This window comes from Pan troglodytes, chromosome 10 (genome assembly GCF_028858775.2).
Source record: "Pan troglodytes isolate AG18354 chromosome 10, NHGRI_mPanTro3-v2.0_pri, whole genome shotgun sequence".
Taxonomy (NCBI): domain Eukaryota; kingdom Metazoa; phylum Chordata; class Mammalia; order Primates; family Hominidae; genus Pan; species Pan troglodytes.
Window position 1 is genome coordinate 13,417,494 of NC_072408.2, and position 21,038 is coordinate 13,438,531.

The 21,038-nt window shown below is 46.9% G+C and overlaps 1 protein-coding gene and 1 long non-coding RNA gene across 4 annotated transcripts in view; one reads left to right on the forward strand and one right to left on the reverse strand.

Annotated features, from left to right (window-relative positions):
• The window catches only part of CD9 (CD9 molecule), a 38,461-nt gene extending 37,577 nt beyond the window's left edge, over positions 1-884 (forward strand). For both annotated transcript variants that reach the window (XM_508947.8, XM_054663986.2), the window contains one exon: positions 388-884. In XM_508947.8, the coding sequence (XP_508947.2) occupies positions 388-453 (66 nt within the window). In that variant the 3' untranslated portion in view covers positions 454-884. The remainder of the gene's footprint in view (positions 1-387) is intronic.
• The window catches only part of LOC107967418 (uncharacterized), a 58,242-nt gene that overhangs the window by 1,102 nt on the left and 36,102 nt on the right, over positions 1-21,038 (reverse strand). The window contains exons 3-6 of one of the 2 annotated variants that reach the window (XR_008538424.2): positions 10,885-11,027; positions 6,930-7,087; positions 5,553-5,692; positions 2,275-2,469 (exon numbers count right to left, since the gene is read on the reverse strand). This is a non-coding gene — a long non-coding RNA (uncharacterized LOC107967418). The remainder of the gene's footprint in view (positions 1-2,274; positions 2,470-5,552; positions 5,693-6,929; positions 7,088-10,884; positions 11,028-21,038) is intronic. The other variant, XR_008538425.2, reaches the window with a different exon arrangement.

Sequence of the window (21,038 nt, forward strand, 5' to 3'; positions counted from 1 at the left end):
GTCTCAAAAGAAAAAAAAAAAAGAATATTAAATAACATACACACAAAGACAAATGCAAAAGTACTAACCTGTATGGACTAGGACTATAGGAAAACCTGGAATTTGAGCATTAAATTTGGCTCTGAGCTTACTTTCCCACCCTGAAAGTTCTCCAAGGAAAATGCTTGTGCAGCTGACTGCCAACCCCCCCAGATTCCTCACGTCCCGCATCCTTCTCATTATCTGGCCTGCATCTCTCCTGCTTCAGCACCTTCTGACTCGTTTGGCCTCCTGGATGCCATTCTCCTTGTCATTTTTCTTGGACTGGGTGACCCATGTCTCTCCCTTTCCCTCAGCCTTCCTTCAGATCAAACCACCCTGATCCTCATGTTTCTTCCTATCTCCTAGATATTTGGCATGATCTTCAGTATGATCTTGTGCTGTGCTATCCGCAGGAACCGCGAGATGGTCTAGAGTCAGCTTACATCCCTGAGCAGGAAAGTTTACCCATGAAGATTGGTGGGATTTTTTTGTTTGTTTGTTTGTTTTGTTTGTTGTTTGTTTTTTTGCCACTAATTTTAGTATTCATTCTGCATTGCTAGATAAAAGCTGAAGTTACTTTATGTTTGTCTTTTAATGCTTCATTCAATATTGACATTTGTAGTTGAGCGGGGGGTTTGGTTTGCTTTGGTTTATATTTTTTCAGTTGTTTGTTTTTGCTTGTTATATTAAGCAGAAATCCTGCAATGAAAGGTACTATATTTGCTAGACTCTAGACAAGATATTGTACATAAAAGAATTTTTTTGTCTTTAAATAGATACAAATGTCTATCAACTTTAATCAAGTTGTAACTTATATTGAAGACAATTTGATACATAATAAAAAATTATGACAATGTCCTGGACTGGTTTTTGTTTCGTTTAATTATTTTGAGAGCTATTTGGTTTGCAAATGTCTTTCAACTCCTATTAACTCCACCTGCATTTTTTTTTTTTTTTTAAGACGGAGTTTCGCTCTTGTTGCCCAGGCTGGAGTGCAATGGCCCGATCTTGGCTCACCACAGCCTCCACCTCCTGGGTTCAAACAATTCTCCTGCCTCAGCTTCCTGAGTAGCTGGGATTACAGGCATGCACCACCACACCCGGCTAATTTTGTATTTTTAGTAGAGACAGGGTTTCTCCATGTTGGTCAGGCTGGTCCCGAACTCCCAACCTCAGTTGATCCGCCCGCCTCGGCCTCCCAAAGTGCTGGGATTACAGGCGTGAGCCACTGCACCCGGCCCCACCTGCATTTATATGAGAAGTAGATTGGGAGGTTGCTCACCCCAGTTTACTAATGAAGAAATCTAGATGTGGAGAGATTAAAGGATTCTGATCCAAAGTCACACAGGTGTCAACAGAGGAGTCAGCACCAGCACCTGGTCCTCAGACGCTCATTCAGCAGTGAGGTATATCTTGGGGATATGACAGTACACCTCACACCATGGTGGCAGGAACTTTGTTGTATTCACTACCTAGCACCTACTATCTGGTGCATGGTAGTGTGTAGTGTTCAGTATTTTTTATCAGTTAATATTTTTTGGTTGAATGAATAAATGAGTGTGTACCCATCAGGGTTTCATCAGAGAAGCAGAACCACTAAGAGGTACTTGTTTGAAGAGATTTGTTGTGGGAATTTGACCTTACACAGTCACTGGCACTGGGGCTGCTTAAGCAGGCTCTGCAGACAATCGGGAAGGACAGACGGATGTAAAGTAAGGGAGGACAAGCCCAAGCAGGAGCCCTTGAAGGCAGACACATCCGTCTGTGTCAGTTCTTTTTTGTTTTTTTGAGACAGGGTCTCACTCTGTTGCCCAGGATGGAGTGTCATGGCCCAATCTCAGCTCCCTGCAGCCTTGACCTTCCTGGTCTCAAGCAAATCCTCCCACCTCAGCCTCCCAAGTAGCTGGGACTACAGGCATGAGCCACCACACCTGGCTAATGTTTGTATTTTTTGTAGAGAAGGGTTTTGCCATGTTGCCCAGGCTGGTCTTGAACTCCCGGTCTCAAGCAATCCACCTGCCTTGGCCTCTCAAAGTGCTGGGATTACAGGCATGAGCCACCGGTGGCACCTGGCCCCGTGTCAGTTCCTGCCTCTGCTGAGGTGAGCCAGCAGAGAAGCCACAATTCGTGTGAGCTGTAAAATGACTGCTGCTTCACTTCCCACCTCCAAACCTTCCACAAGTTTCTCCTCTGTGCTCCACTCTAACCGGAAACACACGGGAAGGGAATTCTGGGAAGTGCGGTTCAGCTTACCCAGGTGGACAGATCACAAAGCCACCGCTGCATGGGAGGTGTGGTCCGTGCCCAGACTGCACTGTCGTGGGCAATTCGGAGGCAAGCAGGCAATGATGGCAGAGTGGGATGAACAGGAGAAAGGTGAAGTGCAGAGGCATAAGAAACCGATTTTTATGCTCCACTCCTTGATTCCATTTGGGTTCCTCCTTAACACTACAAAAAGAAAACCAGGAAAGAAGGATCAGAATGTCCCTGAATGCCATTACGTTCAAACATCAGAACACCAAAGTTGATAGCAGCATTATTCATAACAGCCAAAATGTGCAAACTCGAATGTCCTTCAACAGATAAATGGATAAACAACACGTGGCCTATCCATATGATGGGCTAGAATTCCACCTTAAATGCTGCAACATGGATGAATCTTGAGTATGTTATGTTCATTGAAATAAGCCAGACACAAAAGAACAAATATTCTACAATTCCCTTGATAGGAGGTACCTAGAATTGGTAAATTTATAAAGAAAGTAGATTAAAAGTAACCAGAGGCTAGGGAGAAGGGAAAATAGGGAGTTACGGTATAATGAGTACAGAGTTTCTGTTTGGGATAATGAAGAAGTTCTGGAAATAGATGGTGGTGATTGTTGCAAAACTTTGTGAATATACTTAGTGCTTAAAAATTGTTAAAATGGGCTGAGCACAGCGGCTCACACCTGTAATCCCAGCACTTTGGGAGGTTGAGGTGGGAGGATTGCTTGAGCCCAGTCCAAGACCAACCTGGGCAACATAGTGAGACTGCAACTCTACAACAAAAAAAACTGGCTGGGCATGGTGGTGCACACCTGTGGTCCCAGTTACTTGGGATGCTGAGTTGGGAGGATCACCTGAGCCTGGGAGGTCAGGGCTGCAGTGAACCAGGATCTCACCACTGCACTCCAGCCGAAGCAACAGAGCAAGACGCTGTCTCAAAAAAGGAACAAAACAAGGGTCAAAGTGGTAAATTGTATATTATATTTTACTAAACACACACACAAAAATAGCTGGTTTGGCATTGTTGAGTGTCCTTGCTGCTCTGTGGCCCTAGGTCCCTTATTAATCTGACGGCTGACGACTGTTCCCGTTGTGGAAGTAACAGGTCAACCATTTATTTTATTTTATTTTATTTTATTTTATTTTATTTTATTTTATTTTATTATTTTTGGGAGATGTCGTCTCGCTTTGTCTCCCAGGCTGGAGTGCAGTGGCACAATCTCGGCTCACTGCAACCTCCGCCTCCCAGGGTCAAGCCATTCTCGTGCCTCAGCCTCCCGAGTAGCTCGGACTACAGGCACCCACCACTATGCCCAGCTACTTTTTGTATTTTTAGTAGAGAAGGGTTTTGCCATGTTGGCCAGGCTGGTCTTGAACTCCTGACCTCAGGTGATCCACCCGCCTTGGCCTCCCAAAGTGCTGGGATTACAGGCGTGAGCCACCACGCCTGGCCAACCATTCATTTTATATAGGAATGGAGGAGACCCCTGCGTGTAGCCTCCAGCTCCTTCTAGAGAAAGCAGGTCTCAGAGGCTACAAGCACATTCCATGCTGCAGCTTTGCTGAAGGGTAGGTTAGCGTGGAACAGACTGCGGCTACTTAAATCCCGGAACACCTGGGGCTATCTATATCCTGCCATTCTGTTTGTTGTTAATAATGTAAGGACAAATGGGCTAGCTTAAGCAAAAGTGAGCAATTAACCCAAGAATGAAAATGGTTGAGCCTTAGGAAGATTCCAGAAACATGGACCGAGAACTCCTATAGCTCTCCATTTCTGCGCTACTATATTTTGCTCTTCGAGGAGACCAACTTTGTTACTCAGCCGCTTCCCGACCGGCTGCCCCCCAGCTCCCAAGCTTACACAGAGGCAACCTCCATTAGCCCCACTTGAAGTTTTAGGAGAGAAAAATTTGACCCAGTTTGAGTCAAATGTCTACCTCTGTCCCTTCAGCTAGCAGCGGGCAGGGAGGGGTGCGTGGAGTAAACACTCAGCCACCCTCTGTGACCTGCTGATTGGGCCCAGCGCCAGAAGACAAGGGATCATTGAAAGCTGGCAGACATCCCAAAAGGAGCTGGCTGTCCACAATCAGGCCGAAACGAGCCTCCCTTGACTCTTGGCGGACAGGGCCAGGTGTAGCTCTGCAGTTTAGGGAGAATCAGGACGGCCTGCTGCTCTCGGGTCCTGAAGGGCCTTGGAGCAAAGGCCTTTAGGAAGTTTTAGGTCACAAAAAGGCAACAGACACTGCCAAAAGCAACAACTGCTTTGGGTCCAGAAAGAATCTCCTTGAGCGTAAGAGAAGCAGCTGTATGGAGGTGTTGGCCTCTTGGCTCAACTGTGAAAAGCAGCCCAGGGGCAACAAATTTGAATCAAAGCAGCTGGATTTAGTAAAAGGCTATTACTTTACCCAGTGCCCTCAAGGACTGAAAGTGCTTTAATATCCATAAACCCCCTGGACTCTCCTCCCAAGGCCCTACTCTCCAAAACCACGTCCTCCAGAGGGAGTTGAGTGGCCAAGGGTGGGGCCAAGACTCCACATAGACCCAGGGGCTCATTCCATGATGCTATCATTTCCTAGAGTCCTCCAGGTGTACAGGGAATTGTTTCACTGACAGATAGGCCAGGATATCTCATAAGCTTCTTGGGCACAAGTTGGAGTGGTATGGGTGGAATTCCAGCACAATTAGGCATATCGTGGTTGGGTGAACACAACCATACAAGGGGGAGAGGTCTCTACCAGTGGCCTGTGCAGTCCTGCCATGTTCTTTCCTGGTCAATGTTTTAAATGATAACTTGGAATACTACTAAATACGGCCGGGCGCAGTGGCTCACGCCTGTAATCCCAGCACTTTGGGAGGCTGAGGTGGGTGGATCACTTGAGGTCAGGAGTTCAAGACCAGCCTGGCCAACATAGTGAAACCCCATCTCTACTAAAAATACAAAAAATTAGCCAGGCATAGTGGCAGGCACCTGTAATCCCAGCTACTCGGGAGGCTGAGGCAGGAGAATCACTTGTACCCGGGAGGTGGAGGTTGCAAGGAGCCAAGATCGCACCACCACTGTACTCCAGCGTGGGCAACAGAGTGAGACTCTGTCTCAAAAACAAAACAAAACAAAACAAAACAAAAAAACAGGCAGGGCACGGTGGCTCATGCCTGTAATCCCAGCACTTTGGGAGGCCGAGGCGAGCGGATCATGAGGTCAGGAGATGGAGACCATCCTGGCCAACATGGTGAAACCCCATCTCTATTAAAAATACAAAAATTACCTGAGCGTGGTGGTGCGTGTCTGTAATCCCAGCTACTCAGGAGGCTGAGGCAGGAGAATCGCTTAAAACCAGGGAGTCGGAGGTTGCAGTGAGCTGAGATCGCGCCACTGCACTGTAGCCTGGCGACAGTGAGACTCAGTCTCAAAAAGGAAAAAAAAGACTTTTACTAAATACTGTATTATTATATGCATATTTCACAAGGCTCTGAGAAATACCCAGTACTTTGAGTAACAGACGTATATAGTTCAAAGAGATCTCAGAGAATGGAATAATAGAATATGACACCCAAAGGATATATCTCAACAGGAATAAGTAAACAAAATCAAGCAATCCATACAATATGTTTAGCAGCCTTTCGTCCTTACCACAGCACTTTAAGTTAGCTGGGCAAGCATACATTTGGCTGGTTGGGTAACAGCCGAATTCTCATATGTTAAGTCTGGAGGGAATTAGAAGTGTTGATTTAGCAGCTCTGCTGTGTGGAAGATGGCATCTCTGTGATTCTCTTGGCTTGTATCCCACGGTCATAAGGTAGCTGCTGCGGCTCCAGCCATTTCTACATTCACAGGTAGAGGTAGGGGAAGAACGACTGCTAAGGCCGGGCGCGGTGGCTCATGCCTGTAATCCCGGCACTTTGGGAGGCCAAGGCAGGCGGATCACGAAGTCAGGAGATCGAGACCATCCTGGCCAACATGGTGAAACCCTGTCTCTAATAAAAATACAAAAAAATTAGCCGGGCGTAGTGGCGGCCGCCTATAGTCCCAGCTACTTGGGAGGCTGAGGCAGGAGAATGGCATGAACCTAAGAGGCAGAGCTTGCAGTGAGCCGAGATCATGCCACCGCACTCCAGCCTGGGCTACTGAGTGAGACTCTATCTCCAAAAAAAAAAAAGAACAACTACTAGCCGCAATGATCTCTTCTATCTCAAATGCAAAAGCTTCCCCTGGCAAGCTGGAAGTCAACTCACATTTGTATATCATTGACTAGAAATCTGTCACATGGCTACTCATAGCTATAAGGGAGACGGAAAATATGAGCATGTAGATTTCTTTTCAGTCTATAGTGAAGTTTGGAAAATGACAAGTGAGTTAAAGGTATTATATTCCATTTCACATTTGGAGAAAACATAGGGTTGAGAGAAGTTAAATATTTGCCCCAATATCGTATAGTTAATAGGCTGGATACAGGTTTGAATCCAGGACTATCTTTCTCCCAGTTTCACTGCATATTTCGCACAGTGCTGCCTTCCAGGATTAATATCACAGGAGGAAACTTGACAGGGACATCCTGGAACATCTTTTGAGTGGAAGAACCCATTACATAAATGCAGGATGAAGAAAAAATTTCATTTGAAAAAGATGTGGAAATTTAGCTTACCACAAACTTAATAGAAGCCAAAACTGAAGAGAGGATGCATCCAGAGAAGTGTCCAGATGGAGACAACTGAGCCACAGATGTGATAGTCAGCCCTAGGGGAATATGGTGCTCTGTTCTGGGGCGATTCCTCAAGAAGAAAGGTGACCATCTACAGAGACCTGGAAAGGACAGAACTTTTTTAGGAGGGTAGGCGGCCTGCCTAAAAACCTTGTCACCCAAGAGGAGAGTGAAGCACCAGGGGATTGTAGCCTGGGGGAGGGGTCATCCAACAACACAACTGTCTTCGTTTTCAAATATCTTAAGGGCTGTAAGATGAACCAGAATGTATGTTGTCCCAGAGGCCAGAATGAGAACTGTTGGGCAGAACTCTCCGGTAAGATTTTGGCTGAACATAAAGGAAACCCCTTTAAACCAGGGCTGTCCAGCAGAGAAAAGGCTCCCCATGAGTGGAGGGCCCCAGGACATAGAGGGGACTCCAGGAAAAGCTACAGAGAAGATGTTGCTGATTCCTGCATCCATGGGAACTTGATGCCCTCCATCTCTAGGAGCTTATAAAAATGTGGGTCTGCAAGCAAATACCCAGGAAAAGCAGCTCTCCCCCCCTCTATATTCATTTACGGGGTGGGCGTGAGGGAAGGACCGCTAGTAAAAATTAAGTAATATGAACAGTGAACATTTTTATGGGCAACCCCAAAATATTTCAAAATAATATTTTATCTCTGAAATTGTTGCTTTTTTTTTTTAATATTTGATGCCATGGTTGGGCTCTTTAAGATGCAAGGAAGAGAGCATTCAAAGCCTTAAATGAGCTTGGTGGAAGGATATTCATCATCTCAACAGCTATACCACCACTCAGGAGTTTCTGCACTTTCTAAGCTGAATTCTGCAGAGACCCGAGACAGTAGTTCATGGGAGTCCTGCATATGGCATCTGCCCCAGCATCTCCACTTCTCTTTGCATCTCACAGGCAAGCTCCTTTAGCAGGAAGGATCTAAGTAGGTAGTTTGTTTCCAACCAATAAGACGCAGCCTTATTGGCACCCCTTGGCAGAACACTACCAATCCCTGGTCCAATTGCCTGTGGCCAGGGAACAGCACTGATGTTCGGGATGCTCCACAACCTTCCAAGCACAAAAATGTAGGCAGAAAGAACGCCCTGGTGCCGAGACCAGCTCGGTCGGGGAGACCCTAACCCAGTAGCACTAGAGGAATTAAAGACACATACACAGAAATATAGAGGTGTGAAGTGGGAAATCAGGGGTCTCACAGCCTTCAGAGCTGACAGCCACGAACAGAGATTTACCCACGTATTTATTAACAGCAAGCCAGTCATTAGCATTGTTTCTATAGATATTAAATTAACTAAAAGTATCCCTTATGGGAAACCAAGGGATGGGCCGAATTAAAGGAATAGGTTGGGCTATTTATCTGCAGCAGGAGCATGTCCTTAAGGCACAGATCGCTCATGCTATTGTTTGTGGTGTAAGAATGCCTTTAAGTGGTTTTCCACCCTGGGCAGGCCAGGTGTTCCTTGCCCTTATTCTGGTAAACCCACAACCTTCCAGCATGGGCGTTATGGCCATCATGAACATGTCACAGTGCTGCAGAGATTTTGTTTATGGCCAGTTTTGGGGACAGTTTATGGCCAGATTTTGGACGGCTTGTTCCCAACACCCTGGGACACCTTTCTGGTTCAAGCTGACAGGCTCAAGGACTGCCTGGGATGGCCATTCTGGCTGAGCTCACAAGGTAGTGTTTGTTTGTTTGTTTGTTTTGAGATAGAGTTTCGCTCTTGTTGCCCAGGCTGGAGTGCAATGGCAGGATCTCGGCTCGTCGCAACCTCCATCTCCCGGGTTCAAGCGATTCTCCTGCCTCAGCCTCTGGAGTAGCTGGGATTACAGGCATCTGTCACCACACTCAGCTAATTTTGTATTTTTAATAGATACGGGGTTTCTCCATGTTGGTCAGGTTGGTCTTGAACTCCTGACCTCAGGTGATCCGCCTACCTTGGCCTCCCAAAGTGCTGGGATTACAAGTGTGAGCCACCGCACCCGGCCTGTTTTTTGTTTTTGTTTTTGTTTTCAGACGGAGTCTCAGAGTCTCGCTCTGTTGCCCAGGCTGGAGTGCAGTGGCGCTATCTCGGCTCACTGCAGGCTCCGCCTCCCGGGTTCACGCCATTCTCCTGCCTCAGCCTCCAGAGTAGCTGGGACTACAGATGCCTGCCACCACGCCTGGCTAATTTTTTGTATTTTTAGTAGAGATGAGGTTTCACCATGTTAGCCAGGATGGCCTTGATCTCCTGACCTCATGATCCACCTGCCTCGGCCTCCCAAAGTGCTGGGATTACAGGCATGAGCCACTGCGCCGGCCCCACATGGTAGTTTTGATACCCCAAGGGGCTTTGGTGTCTCAGAGTAAATAGCCCTGACATTCTTGTCAAACAGTACCTGATGAGAGCTGTTTTTCTTAATCATTCTCCTTAAATTGACCACAATCCAAAAGAGGTAAGACTGTGTGTGGGGCTTTTTGAGAAAGAGAGGTTACCAAGAGGGTCTGTGAGCCATAGAAAGTCAAGTGGCAGAGTCAGCTGCAGGTTCACCATTCCCAAGCCAGGCATCATTAGAGTCTAAGGACTTTATTCCACCAATCTGAGCTCTCTCCTGTCCCCTTCAGCCATGATTTGAACCCACCCAGGGATAAGGGACCCCGGGGTGGCTTCCACCCTACCCACCTTCAGTCTTTAGGCCGTCTTGGTGAGGCCTCAGCATCTAATGTAATTGTCTTCACTCAAGCCTTGGCCATCAGACCCCTGGAGAGCTAATTTGATTTCTTTCCTTTTAAATTAGATTTCCCCAAACCATCTGCTTCCACTGTGGAAATGCAGGCAGGATCAGCAATTTTTTTTTTTTTTTCAGACGGAGTCTTGCTCTGTCGCCCAGGCTGGAGTGCAGTAGCATGATCTCAGCTCACTGCAACCTCTGCCTCCTAGGTTCAAGCCATTCTCCTGCCTCAGCCTCCTGAGCAGCTGAGATTACAGGCGCCTGCCACCACACCCGTCTAATTTTTTGTATTTTTAGTAGAGACAGGTTTTCACCGTGTTCCCCAGGCTGGTCTCAAACTCCTGAGCTCAGGTAATCCACCCGCCTCGGCCTCCCAAAGTGCTAGGATTACAGGCGTGAGCCACCATGCCTGGTCAGGATCAGCTCTTATTCCAGTATAGAATCTCCACTACTCTGCAAGGAGCCGAGGACCCAGAGCTGACCTGGCCAAGCAAGGCAGTGTGTGACCCAGCGAGGCTAACACACCCGGCAAGGACAGGCAGCGGTGCTCATAGACCTCAGCATAGTTTGGGCTGAACAACTGATCCTCTGTACCACACTGGGAGCTGGGGAGGCATGGGGATCATTCTCTATTCTTAACATATGGAGAAACAGGGCCAAAGAAAAGGGTCACTGATGCCGGGGACCACAAAGCTCCAGCCAGCCTGGAGAAGAGCATGGTTACAGTAGAAAGCACAGAGACATGGGAAATAGACCTATGTACAACTTATGTCTCAGACACTTGACTAGCGTGTCTTCGGCCTCAGTTTCCTCATATAAATTGGAGCTAATAAAACATATCAGGCCAGGGCCAGGAGTGGTGGCTCACGCCTGTAATCCCAGCACTTTGGGAGGCCAAGGCGGGTGGATCACGAGGTCAGGAGATCGAGACCATCCTGGCTAATATGGTGAAACCCTGTCTCTACTAAAAATACACAAAATTATCTGGGCATGATGGTGGGTGCCTGTAGTCCCAGCTACTTGGGAGGCTGAGGCAGGAGAATCACTTGAACCCAGGAGGTGGAAGTTGTGGTGAGCTGAGATTATACCACTACACTCCAGCCTGGGCAACAGAGTGAGACTCTGTCCCAGAAAAAAAAAAAAAAAAAAAAAAAAGAGACAGTAGAGATCATATACCTGAGTAGGTGCTGGGTTCATCTGCAGATCAGTTATGCACCTCCTGAGCCTTCTTGCTGTGGCAGTGCTGGGTGGCCGTGGCTTCCATGAACTCCCATGAGGAGTTGGGGTTGCTCAGTGGGATGCGGGCCAGAGTCACGATGCTGACATGAGATGACACAACTTTGATTAAGGTTTATGGTAAAGTCACAGCTTTAAGACTGCACTAAAACTGATGACATTTCTGAAGCTTCTGACCAAAAATGTGGAGCACATAAAAGAAAGTCAGTTAAGGTTAAGAAGCATTAGAGCCAGGCACAGTGGCTCACACCTGTAATCCCAACATTTTTTAAAATTTTTATTTATTTATTTATTTATTTGAGATGGAGTCTCACTCTGTCACCCTGGAGTGCAGTGGCACAATCTTGGCTCACCACAACCTCTGCCTCCCGGGTTCAAGCAATTCTCCTGCCTCAGTCTCCTGAGTAGCTGGGATTACAGTCATGCGCCACTACGCCCGGCTAATTTTTTGTATTTTTAGTAGAGACACGGTTTTGCCATGTTGACCAGGCTTGTCTCGAACTCCTGACCTCAAGTGATCCACCCACCTCAGCCCAAAGTGCTGGGATTGTAGATATAAGCCACTGCACTCGACCCTGATCCACTTTTCTTAATCTTTTCTTAAAAGAGTTATCAGTAATGAAGAAAATGAGCAGGAGAATGAAGATGAAATGCAAAGACAGTATTCAGCAAATTAAAGTTAGGAATCCCCTGAATCTCTTGGAAACAAGAGAGCTGGTTTCCTGAGTATTTGCTTGGAGACCCACATTTCTCTAAGCTCTTGGAGATGGAAAGCACATAGGAGTTCAAGTCCCTATCAGTGCTGGAATCAGCAACACTTTATCTCTAGCTTCTCCGGGAGCCCTCATTGGCATGGATACCTCTCCATCACAATCCCCTGATGTTGAAAGAGACTCAGGGGAACTTCTAACTCTTCTGCCATGCACCCTGCCCCAGCCAGACCTAGAAAAACCTAGACCCAAATTCAGTGGCCACCACCATTTTATATCAGGCTGCCCTTCATTTCCTTCTGGACCAGCACGGAGTCCCCCATCACCTCCCATGTTCCCAGATCCTCCTGCAGATACCAAAGTGTTGGAAGGTGTAATAGGCGTTTGGTCACGAATGACATCTTGACCACTCTCTGGGTTTAAAGCAAATACAGAGGAGGAGGGTAATAGCACTTCAGTTATTTCAAATCTCTCTCTCCCAAGGAGAGGAGTATGTTTTCAGCCCTGGCTGACACAAGCAAATGTTTCATCATTTTCTCTATAATAAGAGCTAGCTATTATATCTAGTATAATTTATATCTCCTTACAATTGTAGTAGGTTGGAAATTGTTGAATAACCAATGTATAAACACAGTCTAGCCAAGAAAACAGAATCCAAAACAGGTAATTCATCAGAGAGAATTTAATATAGGAAACTGGTTAAGCAAGTATTGAAAAACCACTAAGAGAACAAAGAAGTAATGCAGAAATCATAGCCAGGGAAAACAGCTGGCAGCCCTAGGGCTGCGGGACAGAAGGAAGAGATGGGATTATCAGATTCTAGAAGCCCAGAGGAGGGGCTCTGCAGAGTTGGGGCTCAGACCTTGAGGAGGGGGCATGTCCCAGCTGTTGCTGGTGACTCTGGGGGCTGTGGAGAGGTGACTCTTAAAACTTTCCTGAGGTGAGCAAGCAAGAAAGGAAAAGCTGGCCACCTCCTCTTCCCCACAGCCTGGCTTCTCCCAGCAGAGGGAAAGCTGTCATAACTTGAATCGGAATCTTTGACAGTTACCTACAATTGAGCATCATCATTCTAGAATTAAGACTGTGTTTTGCAGCTTGAAGTCACTATGGGACTTCTCCCTAAAAGGGATCAAGAAAGTCTGAGACTGGTCACATATCTATCTTGAGCCAGGGAACAACGACCCCCACTGACCACAATTTAGGAAAAACGTGAGACAGAAGAAAGGTGCTTTAAGATCGCAACCCACCAACCCTGCTTGTTCCACCTACCAGGTGCAAATACAACATGCAAGGCACATAGGAAACACAAAATACACGGCATTTTTCCTATGGAATCCTATTGACTGAAATGTAAGAGTGTTGAACTCCACCTCACCAAAAGATTACAAAATCCTCGGGTTCCAGTTGTGCCAGGAGCAGGGTTGTCCGAAAGTGACTCTGAGCTGGGTTGCATGCACGGAGAGCTCATTGGGATCCAGGATTCCCCTTCTCTGAGTGGGAGGAGCCACCCCAAGCTCAGCTTCCCACAACTAGTAGCTTAACAGGGAATTGCAGCATTCCCTGGTCCGGGAGTCTCCAGGGCCTGGGCTTGTTCCGGCAGCTGTCACCAGTTAGCACTTAAATCCAGACTGCCTGGCCCCAAGCAGTCTGTGGGTCCTTCCCTTAATAAGGCTACTTTCATATTTGCCCTGCAAATAAATGCCAGGGTCCCTTCTCTGGAACATGCCAACTCTGTCTTGCCGACCCTTGCTGGACCTGTAAATTTTCCCTTCTCTTACTCCACCTCCTCGGAAACAAATAAAAGGTCTTCTTTTACCCAAGCCATTGGTAAATCGTGGGATTCATCCTCATCCCTGATGCTTTACAGGTGGGGACCCAGATAGAGCCCGTCTTGCACAACGGTTCCAAGTTAACTCCAGGGAACACGTGACAAGGGTAGATTGACTCAGACACACAGGGCCCCTATATTTGGGTCTTCTCTTTCTACCCAAATTTATAGACCTCTTCACACCAAATGCAGACCCTACCCCAACTGGATCTCCTTTGAATCAGCTTTTTTTTTTTTGAGATAGAGTCTCGCCCTGTAACCCAGGCTGGAGTGCGGTGGCGCGATCTCGACTTATTGAAACCTCCGCCTCCCAGGTTCAAGCAATTCTTGTGCCTCAGCCTCCCAAGTAGCTGGAATTACAGGCACCTGCCATGACATCTGGCTAATTTTTGTATTTTTAGTAGAGACGGGGTTTCGCCACGTTGGCCAGGCTGGTCTTGAACTCCTGACTTCAGGTGATCCACCCGCCTCAGCCTCTCAAAGTGCTGGGATTACATGCGTGAGCCACTGCGCCAGGCCTGAATCAGCTCTTTACCTTAACACATACTGTGCCCACCACCACCCACCTAGAGTCCCTCCCTCTCTTCCTCATGAGGTCCTTCCTTCCCTCCAAGGCCCAGCTCAGAGCCTCCTCAACCCATCATCAGACCTTGTGGCAGAGACCTCCTGCTGATCGTCAGAGGCCCTGCCCCCTTTATGGAGGGTGCAGTCAGTGCTGGAAGGGGCTGCCCAGCCAGTCTCCCTGCATCTGCAAGGGATGATGGGACCACTTCTTGCTGGTGGAATAAAAGTGGAAGTGGTGAGCGTAACTTCCAGCACAGAAGCAGGTGTGTCTTCTCGGCTCTTTCTCCTCTAACAGATCAATGGAGGAATCTAGAGGAAGGAAGAAATGATCTCGGATCCCTGAATGGCCTTAGGAAAGGCACCTCAGCAAGACTGCTTGTGCACTGGCGGGGACGCAGGGAGGGGTATCTATTTTTTTTTTGAGATGGAGTCTCGTGCTGTCACCCAGTCTGGAATGCAATGGCACAGTCTCGGCTCACTGCAACCTCCACCTCCTGGGTTCAAGCCATTCTCCTGCCTCAGCCTCCCGAGTAGCTGGGACTACAGGCACCTGCCACCACGCCTGGCTAATTTTTTGTATTTTTAGTAGAGATAGGGTTTCACCATGTTAGCCAGGATGGTCTTGATCTCCTGACCTCGTGATCCACCCGCCTCAGCCTCCCAAAGTGCTGGGATTACAGGCGTGAGCCACCGCGCCCGGTCAGGATATCTTGTACTAAACACTAGGAATCCTGGGCTTGTCTGCTCCAGCAGCCGGCATTGCACCCCTCATTGCAACCCATTGCTACTTTGCTTGGCCTTCTATGGCCATCTGATGCTGCACGTTACATGAGGATGTTTTGGGTGACAAGCATCAGAAGCCCAAAGTCAAACTTTTTTTTGAGACACGGTCTTGCTCTGTCACTCAGGCTGGAGTGCAGTGGCGAAATCACAGCTCACTGCAGCCTCCTACTCCCAGGCTCAAGCGATCCTCCCACTTCACCCTCCTGAGTAGCTGGGACTACAGGCGTGTCCCACCAAGCCCGGGTACTTTTCTTGTGTATGGGTATTTTTTTGTAGAGACAGTTTCACCGTGTTGCCCAGGCTCGTCTTGAACTCTTGGGCTCAAGTGATCCACCCATCTGGGCCTTCCAAAGTGCTGGGATTACTGGCATGAGCCACCGCACCCAACCCAAACATTTTTGAGCAATAAGGAACTTCTGTCACATACAGGAAGGTCCGAGGAGGGGGAGTTCCATGGTTGACCATCCTTAGCACATCGGTTTTTGACTTTGTGTTTATCCTTTCAAAGACACAAGGTGGCTACCACAACTCAAGGCTTCATGTCATCATGATATCTATGTCTAAAAGCTGGAAGAGAAAATATTCCTTCAGTGTGTCTCTTTTTTAAGAACATGAGCCGGGCGCGGTGGCTCATTCCTGTAATCCCAGCATTTTCGGAGGCTGAGGCAGGAGAATGGCTTGAACCTGGGAGGCAAAGGTTGCAGTGAGCTGAGATCACGCCACTGCACTCCAGCCTGGGCAACAGAGTGAGACTCCCTCTCAAAAAAAAGAAAAGAATATGAAAGAAAAGAATTCCCGCAGAAGACATCTTACATCCTGTTGGCCAGATATGATCACATGCCCATTCTTAAACCAGGCAAGTAGGGTGGGAGGAATTACCACGGCAGGTCAGGCAAAGCAGTACTCATTCCCCAACGCCCAGGGTTGGGAGGGTCCTGCCTCACCTGGAGCACGTGGCCTCCAGACACCCAGAGTCAAGTGGGACACAGCAATTTAGTGGCCCTAACACTGAGAGCCAGACTCATCTATCCCCCACATTGTCCTTTCATCATCTCAACCTGTGAAAGGTATAAACTGCTGGGCAGGAGATCTGTATTTTGAAGATTTTATAGGGAGAGGGTTGGAGAGAGAGTGATATTTTACCAGACACTAAAACCTTCAAGAAATGATGGGGAGTGACCCAGGAGTCAATAAATAATTGCAACAAGGTGATTCTTACTTCGTGCTCCAAGACGTCTGTTCTTTCCTGCTTTGTGACGCAGGCCTCCGTGCTGGTATTTGTGAAATGCAGATAACCCGTCTAATCTCTAAGGTCTCCAGTACTCTGGTTGTAATCTCCTGAGGCCAGGAGCTGGGTCTTCAGGTCTTCACTTTCTCTCTATGTCCCCAACACAGCTCTGGGGGCAGGGTTGACATGCAGTGTGGACAGTAGCCATTCAAGAATTTTAACATTTTCAGGCCAGGTACAGTGGCTCATGCCCATGATCCCAACACTTTGGGAGGCCGAGGCAGGCAGATCATGTGGTCAAGAATTCGAGACCAGTCTGGCCAACGTGGTGAAACCCCGTCTCTACTAAGAAAATACAAAAATTAGCTGGGCATAATCCCAGCTAATTCGGGAGGCTGAGGCAGGAGAATTGCTTGAACCCAGGAGGTGGAGGTTGCAGTGGGCTGAGATCGTGTCACTACACTCCAGCCTGGGCGACAGAGCAAGACTCCATCTTGGGGGAAAAAAAAAAAAGAATTTTAACATTTTCAACTCTGTGAGAACCCCACTCTTCATGAAATGGAGTGATTCGTAGCTGTTATCAAAGTGTGAAATCTGAATTTCATGCTGTGAGAATGGTCTGCAAGAGTGACTCAGATAACTGGTGAGGGAGGCTGTGGGGTACATTGCAAAGGCCTTGTAGGGAGGGAGACAGACTTGAGCTCAAACCCTGGCTCTGCCACTTACTGAGTGATCTTGGACAAATCACTTAACCTCTAAACTCCTGGCTCTCCTCTATAAAATGAAGGGCAGGCTGGGCACAGTGGCTCACGCCTGTAATCCCAGCACTGGGAAGCCAAGGCGGGTGGATCACTTGAGGTCAGGAGTTCGAGACCAGCCTGACCCCATGGTGAAACCCCGACTCTACTAAAAATACAAAATTAGCCAGGCATGGTGGCAGGCACCTGTAATCACAGCTTCTTGGGAGGCTGAGGCAGGAGAATCACTTGAACCTGGGAGGCGGAGGTTGCAGTGAGCCAAGATTGTGCCATTGCACTCCAGCCTGGGCGACAAGAGCGAAACTCCATCTCAAAAAATAAATAAATTAATTAAATAAAATGAGGGGCAATTCCTACCAAACAAAGCATATGGAGAGACCCAGTAAATGATGGCCAGCCTTGTCATTATGCTGCTATGATCACGAGGTGCCCTTGGAGACAGCAGGAGGTACGAATGAGGAAACTCGGCACTGGGGCTGGACCCAGAGTGTTGGAGGCGGGTTGCTCAGGCTACTAAGGCAGTTTGGGGTGCACTAGTGAGGAAAGAGCCAGCAGCAGGCCAAAGTCCAGGAATGGGCAGGAAAGGGTAGAATTAGAGATCTTGGAGGAAGGACTAAGCACCGGCCGTTGCAACCATCTACAGATTCACTGGGACATGTCTTGAAGATTTTCATGCCCGGTAAAATTTCTGTATTTGAGCACTACCCCTAGAAAGTCTTGGTAATTTCAGGATTTACGATAAAATCTTTCCAATGACCTGGCCTCTCGATTTTTTGACCTCCTCACTCACTCCTGTGGCCAGAGGCTTTCAAACTTGTTTGTCCATGACCCAACCATATGTGTGACTCAGTACACACAGGCGCCATATAGAAATACACACATCTGGCTGGGCACGGTGGTTCATGCCTATAATCCTAGCACTTTAGGAGGCTGAGGTGGGTGGATCACGAGGTCAGGAGATCGAGACCATCCTGGCTAACACAGTGAAACCCTGTCTCTACTAAAAATACAAAAATATTAGCCGGGCGTGGTGGCGGGTGCCTGTAGTCGCAGCTACTCGGGAGGCTGAGGCAAGAGAATCGCTTGAACCTGGGAAGCGGAGGTTGCAGTAAGCTGAGATCGTGCCACTGCACTCCAGCCTGAACGACAGAGCAAGACTCCATTTCCAAAAAAACAAAACAAACAAACAAAAACAAAAACAAAAAATCCACATCTACATATATAAAATTGAAATGAAAGTTTTATGATATGATACATATCCTTGCTGCATGCAATGTGCTCTGCTATTTTCTATTCTATTCTATTCTATTTCATTTTTATAGACGCTGGTTTTAACCCACTAACTTAATTTTATGATCCACTAATGGGCTGTGTCTCTCAATTTGAAAAACACTGCCCCAGACTTTTTTTTTTTATTACTTCACTCCAGTTTTAGAGATTGAGATGTTGATGGGAGCCAGGTGCACTGGTGTACACTACAAAGGTGCACCTGTAGTCCCAGACCCTCAGGAGGCTGAGGCAGGAGGGCCACTTGAACCCAGGGGTTTGAGACCCCATCTCTACATTTAAACTTTTTAAATTTTTTAAATGTTGAGGAGAAACCAGCAATGAAGACTGAGATGAAGTAGCCAATAAAGTAGAAAAAAGAGACCCTTCATTAGCTCAATCCAAGCATCACAGTCTCCAATCCCTTTCTGTCATTCGAACTCACTCCAGTCCTACCCTACCCAAAACCTCTCATCCACTGACCTTACCACCTTCTCCTTGTCTCTCACATCCTCCTGATGTCACTTCCCCTTTATCTGATTTAGATTACATAGGGCATAATAATCTATTACTTGGGCTGGGCGCGGTGGCTCACGCCTATAATCCTAGCACTTTGGGAGGCCAAGGCTGGTGGATCACCTGAGATCAGGAGTTCTAGACCAGCCTGGCCAACATGGTGAAACTCTGTCTCTACTAAAACTACAAAAATTAGCCGGGCTTGGTGGCAGGCGTCTGTAATCCCAGCTATTCAGGAGGCTGAGGCAGGAGAATCGCTTGAACTCGGGAGGCCGAGGTTGCAGTGAGCCAAGATCGTGCCACTGCACTCCAGCCTGGGGGACAAGAGCAAGACTTCATCTCAAATAATAATAATAATAATAATAATAACAATCCATTACTTGATTTGTTTAATAAATAGTTACTGGCTGGGTGCGGTGGCTCACGCCTGTAATCCCAGCACTTTGGGAGACCAAGGTGGACGGATCGCATGAGGTCAGGAGTTCAAGACCAGCCTGGCCAACATGGCGAAACCCCGTCTCTACTAAAAGTACAAAAAAATTAGCTGGGTGTGGTGGTGGGCGCCTGTAATCTCAGCTACTAGGGAGGCTGGGGTAGGAGAATCGCTTGAACCCGGGAGGTGGAGGTTGCAGTGAGCGGTGATCGCGCCATTGCATTCCAGCCTGGGTGATAGAGTGAAACTCTGTCTCAAAAAACAAACAAAAAAAATAGTTACTGAGGGCTCACTCTGTGCCAAGCACTGTTCTAAGGTACTGAAGATACAGGAGTGAACAAAACAAAAGACTGGCCTGTGAACATGTTTTTATTGGGGGGAAACAGACAATAAGAAAATAAACAAGGGCCAGGCGCAGTGGCTCACGCTTGTAATCCCAGCACTTTGGGAGGCCAAGGCGGTCAGATCACCTGAGGTCGGGAGTTTGAGACCAGCCTGACCAACATGGAGAAATCCTGTCTCTACTAAAAACACAAAAGTAGCCGGGTGTGGTGGTGCATGCCTGTAATCCCAGCTACTCGGGAGGCTGAGGCAGAAGAATTGCTTAAACCCAGGAGGTGGAGGTTGCGGTGAGCCGACATCGAGCCATTGTACTCCAGCCTGGGCAACAAGAGCAAAACTCCGTCTCAAAAAAAAAAATAAAAATGAAGAAGGAAAAAAGGAAAATAAACAAGAACATTTAAACTGTTTCAGTGTACAGGCATACCTCAGAGAACATTGCAGGTTCGGTTCCAGATCACTGCATTAAAATAAATATTGCAATAAAGTGAGTCACACAAAGTTTTGGTTTCCCAGTGCATATAAAAATTATGTTTATACTACACAGTAGTCTATTAAATGTGCAATGGCATTATGTCTAAAAAATATGTACATATCTTAATTTAAAAATACTTTATTGCTAAAAAAATTATGCTAACAATCATCTGATCCTTCAGCAAGTCATATCTTTCTGCCTTAATGGATGGCTGCTGACTGACCAGAATGATGGTTGCTGAAGTTTGGGGTGGCTATGGCAATTTCTTCAAATAAGGCAACATGAAGTTTTCTGCATTGATTGACTCTTCCTTTCATAAAATATTTCTTTGTAGCCTGCAATGGTATTTGGTAGCATTTTACCCATAATAGAACTTCTTTCAAAATTGGAGTCAGTCCTTTCAAACCCTGCCACTGTTTTATCAACTAAGTTTGTGTCATATGCTAAATTCTTTGTTGTCATTTTCACAATGTTCATAGCATCTTCACCAGAAGTAGATTCCGTCTCAAGAAACCACTTTCTTTGCTCATCCGTAGGAAGCAACTCCTCATCTATTAGTTTAGTGCAAAAGTAATTGTGGTTTTGCCATTACTTTGAATGGTTTACTAAATATTAATATTAAAGTTTTCTCATGAGATTGCAGCAATTCAGTCACATATTCAGGCTTCACTTCTAATTCTAGTTCTCTTGCTATTTCCAACACATCTACAGTTTCTTCCTCCACTGAAGTCTCGAACCCCTCAAAGACATCTATGAGGGTTGGAGTCAACTTCTTCCAAACTTCTGTTAATGTTGCTATTTTGACCTCCCCCCATGAATCACGAATGTTCTTAATGGCATCTAGGATGGTGAATCCTTTCCAGAAGGTTTTCAGTTTACTTTGCTCAGATTCATCACAGAAATCACTATCTATGGCAGCTATAGCTTTGTAAGATGTATTTCTTAAATAATAAGACTTCAAAGTCAAAATTACTCCTTGATCCATGGGCTGCAGAATCAATGTGTTAGCAGGCATGAAAACAGCATTAATCTCCTTGTATGTCTTCATCACATCTCTTGGGTGACAAAGTGCCTGTCCATGAGCAATAATATTTTGAAATAAATATTTTTTTCTAAGCAGTAGGTCTCAACAGAGGGCTTAAAATGTTCAGTAAACCATAGTATAATGGTTAACAGACATGCTGTTATCCAGGA